Source organism: Malania oleifera, chromosome 4 (assembly GCF_029873635.1).
Source record: "Malania oleifera isolate guangnan ecotype guangnan chromosome 4, ASM2987363v1, whole genome shotgun sequence".
Lineage (NCBI taxonomy): Eukaryota > Viridiplantae > Streptophyta > Magnoliopsida > Santalales > Ximeniaceae > Malania > Malania oleifera.
This window is the reverse complement of record NC_080420.1, coordinates 8,276,722-8,280,669: the sequence shown is the minus strand read 5'-3', so window position 1 is coordinate 8,280,669 and position 3,948 is coordinate 8,276,722. Positions and strand designations below refer to the sequence as shown.

Genomic DNA, 3,948 nt, shown 5'->3' with positions numbered 1-3,948 from the left:
TATAAATAGAGAGTTGTGGAGAGTTGTGAAATGTACAGATAGCAGAGAGAAGAAAGAGAGGAAGAAGAGAGTAAGAGGAAGAAGAAAGTTGTATTTTTCCAGCGATTTTTGTGGATTTTTGGTGTGCTCCGTGGATGTAGGTCGATCTTGACCGATCCATGTAAATTTCTGGTGTTCATAATTTTCTGGTTGCTCACAAGGTCCTAACAAAATACTCATAGCCGTCAGTGCTGTTTGTTAATCCATATCAGTAATTATTTTAATGCCACACAAGCTCACAAAATTTCCAAGTTCATTTGCAATCAAATTAGCAAACCCTTCAACCAAAACTTATAATTAATAGCATTAATTTAACAGTGTCATTAGTTGTGGATTTTTTTTTCTTTTTTGGGTGCTAGGCAAAGGTAGATCCAACACAAACAAGCCAATAAAATAAAATAATAGAAAAGAAAATAACTCAACACCATTGAAAAACATAACCGAAAAATTGGGTCTCTTATGAAAATGCATAATGTCATTTTGGTAAATTTAGCATCGTCTCCTTCAAGAATCATCCTTTCAAAATCATTTAGTCTTGCTTTTATTTTTTTTGGAAAAAAACATTAATTAATGACCATCAAGTCTTTAAGGCTCATTTACCACATATTTAAAATTTTAAAAACAGGCAAATGCACATGTGGAGGGATAAATATCTTGTATAATTTTCTCTGTTATTAGTGTTATTGTATCCATTATTTTTCTATCCAAACAAATGATAACATAAAAGCACACACACATAATTGTTTTTCAACTATTTTCACACGACTTACGATTCTTCACTTTACAATTTAAGTACCAAGATTTCACACAAATCAATTTGGTGTTTTCTCGTAACTTGCCTCTTCATTTTCAACTTATTAACAATTATGAACAATAATTGCAAACGTAACACCTTAATATTCATAGTATGCCCTAGCTAGGTTTGTGCAATCATTAATTCGGTAAGATGAATTCGATTAATTAATGGAATTCAACCATATCTACTAACCGAATCGAACCGAAATAAAGGGTATATTTAAACCCTTAACCGACTAAACTTTATTTTGGCTAATTCGGTTAAAATAAATTAACATAAATTATGATGGCTTTCCAATTTACACACACACACACATATATATAATATTACTAAATATATTATATTTATATATAATATAAGTAAATATATTTATATTTATAAAATATATTTACTTATTTACATATATATATTTTTATAATTTATATATTAATGTTCATAATTCGGTTGGTTAATTTAGTTAATTGAAAAAAAATTCTTTTATACCGAATTGATCACAAATGCCGAAATTTTTAGAAAGTTAAACTGAACCAATTGAAATTAAAATTTTAATCCAACCGATTTAACCGAATTTCTTTGATTTGGTTGGTGAATTCGATTTTCACCAAATACTTCTCAGCCTTAGCATGCCCCATACCTAATCACATAAATGTTTTTATTTGTATCATATGCCCCATACACTATAGTTGTGGAAAATGTTTCTCACAACTAAGTGGATCTTAAAATGTTAAAAAAAAAATAAAAATTGACAATTTAAGAAGTTTTTAAAAATAGTAGCACAACTTTCATACTTAGACTGATGCGATATAGATGAAATCATATATATCGCATATTTTATATCAATATTCTCTGTAGACATCCCTTAATAACACTAGCCAATTACTCCATGCACAAAATTGTTATTTAGTAACCAATTAATTCATCCTTATAACTTCAAATTGGCATATTAGAACTTCTTACTAATTTAGCAAGTGTCTTGTCTTATTAGGTCAAACAATAATCTCTTGAATAAGAAAACTTATTCAATGTCCTATCATTGATTTGAGATTGTAGTTGTCATTTTCAATTTTCTAAACTTATTGAAGTTTCTCTCTCTCTCTCTCTCTCTCTCTCTCTCTCTCTCTCTCTCTCTCTCTCTCTCTCTCTCTCTCTCTCTCTCTCTCTATATATATATATGGGCCAACGTAGTTTGTTTGTGCTTGAACTATCCTATATTTAGCTAATTTGACTAATTTTTGTTTCATTCGACCAAGTTCTGATTTATGATTAAATAAATTTAGATTGTAAATATGTATACACTTCAAAGTTGTCAGCTGCACGTGATTAGGGCGAATCCTCAAAAATGAAATGAATGTCTTAAAAAATTCCTTAAATCAATTTCTTTTATCAATCTAATAACATAAAAATCAAGGTAAAATATAAAACACATTAATGCAATGATAAGAATATATAAAAATATTTGTACATTGACTGTAATCTACTTACATATAACAAAATTTACATTCCTATTCATTCAAAAAAGAAAAACAAACAAAAATTATATGCCTGATTTTTCACCATCCTACATATAGCTCTCATTTATACACTATTAAAATAAAAAATAATAACAAACTTCTTGACAAGTACATCTTACCATCTATGTTAACTAGATGCTCGAGGATAATATTTATGAGAAAGAGATGGAGTTTTTTTGTAGCCGATATATTAAATGTGCTTATGAAAACTTAAAAAAATACCTATAAAATATTATATAAGAGAGTGTTATAGCCCAAACATTTATGATCATTGTCAAAGTGGTTCAAACATGATCACATTCGCTCTGATCCTGCCACGCGGGCCATGTGGGCTGGTGACAACTCAGTAATTTCCTGATATATATATAGAGCGAGTAATGATAACGTGCGCCGGTAACACGTTGGAGAATTTGTGCGCATGAACCTTGACGTGTACTCATCGGAGAGACCTCATCTCGGAGTCAGGGTGGGATCGGGCCATCACTTAATTGACCTCCGGAATGCTTTGCAGAGCCGGCCTCCACGACCGCTGCTGGAGCATCATCTCACCGGGGTCGCCGCCGGAGCTGACAAGCCGGGCCAGAACTTGGTCCGGCGATAACCCCTCCGCGTCCCCGCTTCCCACCAGCTCCTCCAGCTTCTTTCTCGAGATCTTTATCTTCACCTCCCTCGTACCACACGAAGAAGAAGAAGAAGAAGAAGAAGAGGATGATGAAGTGAGCCTGCCGGTAGTACTAGCATTATTAAAATCTCCGAGGAGCTTCTCTTTCTCAGCTTGGTTTCTGCTGTTGGACAAGCTCCGGCGATATTCAGGGCCCTCGTTATCTGGTTCCGGCGACTCCCAGTCATCTCCGGCCCATACAGCCGATGATTCTCGCCCACAACAGTTCCCCATTATCTCTCTCTATCTATCTGAAGTCTGAAATACTGTATATATATTGAATTGCGCGTGAAAGAGGTGGCGGGTGGGGTTCGTTGTTCGGAGCCGAGGGGAGGCTGCAGAGATATTCAACAGAGGCAGAGATCTGAAAGGGGAAGAAGATTGTGTGATATATAGGGTGAGGGATATGCGGAGGTGGGTTCCTGGTTGGGGTGGCCGCGTTCCAGGAAATTTCTGATCATGAGAGAGAGAGAAAGAGAGAGAGAGAGAGAGAGGGAGAGAGAGCCACGTAGGATGGCGATGGATGAGATAGGGAGGGGAATGGGTTTTCTTTATAACCTGGCAATAGGAGGGGAAGTTGGTCAACTGCTGCACCATTTAATCCTATGAAATTGTCACTTAATTATACGGCTTGCAGCCGAGGTTGCATTTGGTCGCCGGTCCAGCCGCCTCTCTCTCTCTCTCTCTCTCTCTCTCTCTCTCTCTCTCAATTTATATTTTACTGAAATATCTCCCAAAATATCATCGCAAAAGACTAATATATATCTCCCGCAACCATCTTACATTTATTAGCACCGGAGCTCATGGGTAGGTTTATTACAGCACCTTATGTACCTCATACTATATTATATGTGCCTTCCAACCAATCCTACGTTTCAAGTCTTAATTCTATTCGTATCCATTTTTTAAGCATATATAATCCTTCACACACTTGATCTGTT

The 3,948-nt window shown here is 35.1% G+C and overlaps 1 protein-coding gene across 1 annotated transcript; it reads right to left on the bottom strand.

Moving 5' to 3' along the window:
* Positions 1-2,260: 2,260 nt before the first annotated feature.
* On the bottom strand, positions 2,261-3,526 carry LOC131154447 (uncharacterized). Its single transcript, XM_058107233.1, has one exon. It carries the CDS (start codon positions 3,239-3,241, stop codon positions 2,831-2,833), a length of 411 nt encoding a protein of 136 aa, XP_057963216.1. The 5' UTR covers positions 3,242-3,526; the 3' UTR covers positions 2,261-2,830.
* Between the last annotated feature and the right edge of the window lie 422 nt (positions 3,527-3,948).

What these genes read in the sequence shown, in the direction of transcription:
- LOC131154447 (XM_058107233.1), bottom strand. Translation starts at nt 3,241, where the DNA reads ATGGGGAACTGTTGTGGGCGAGAATCATCGGCTGTATGGGCCGGAGAT.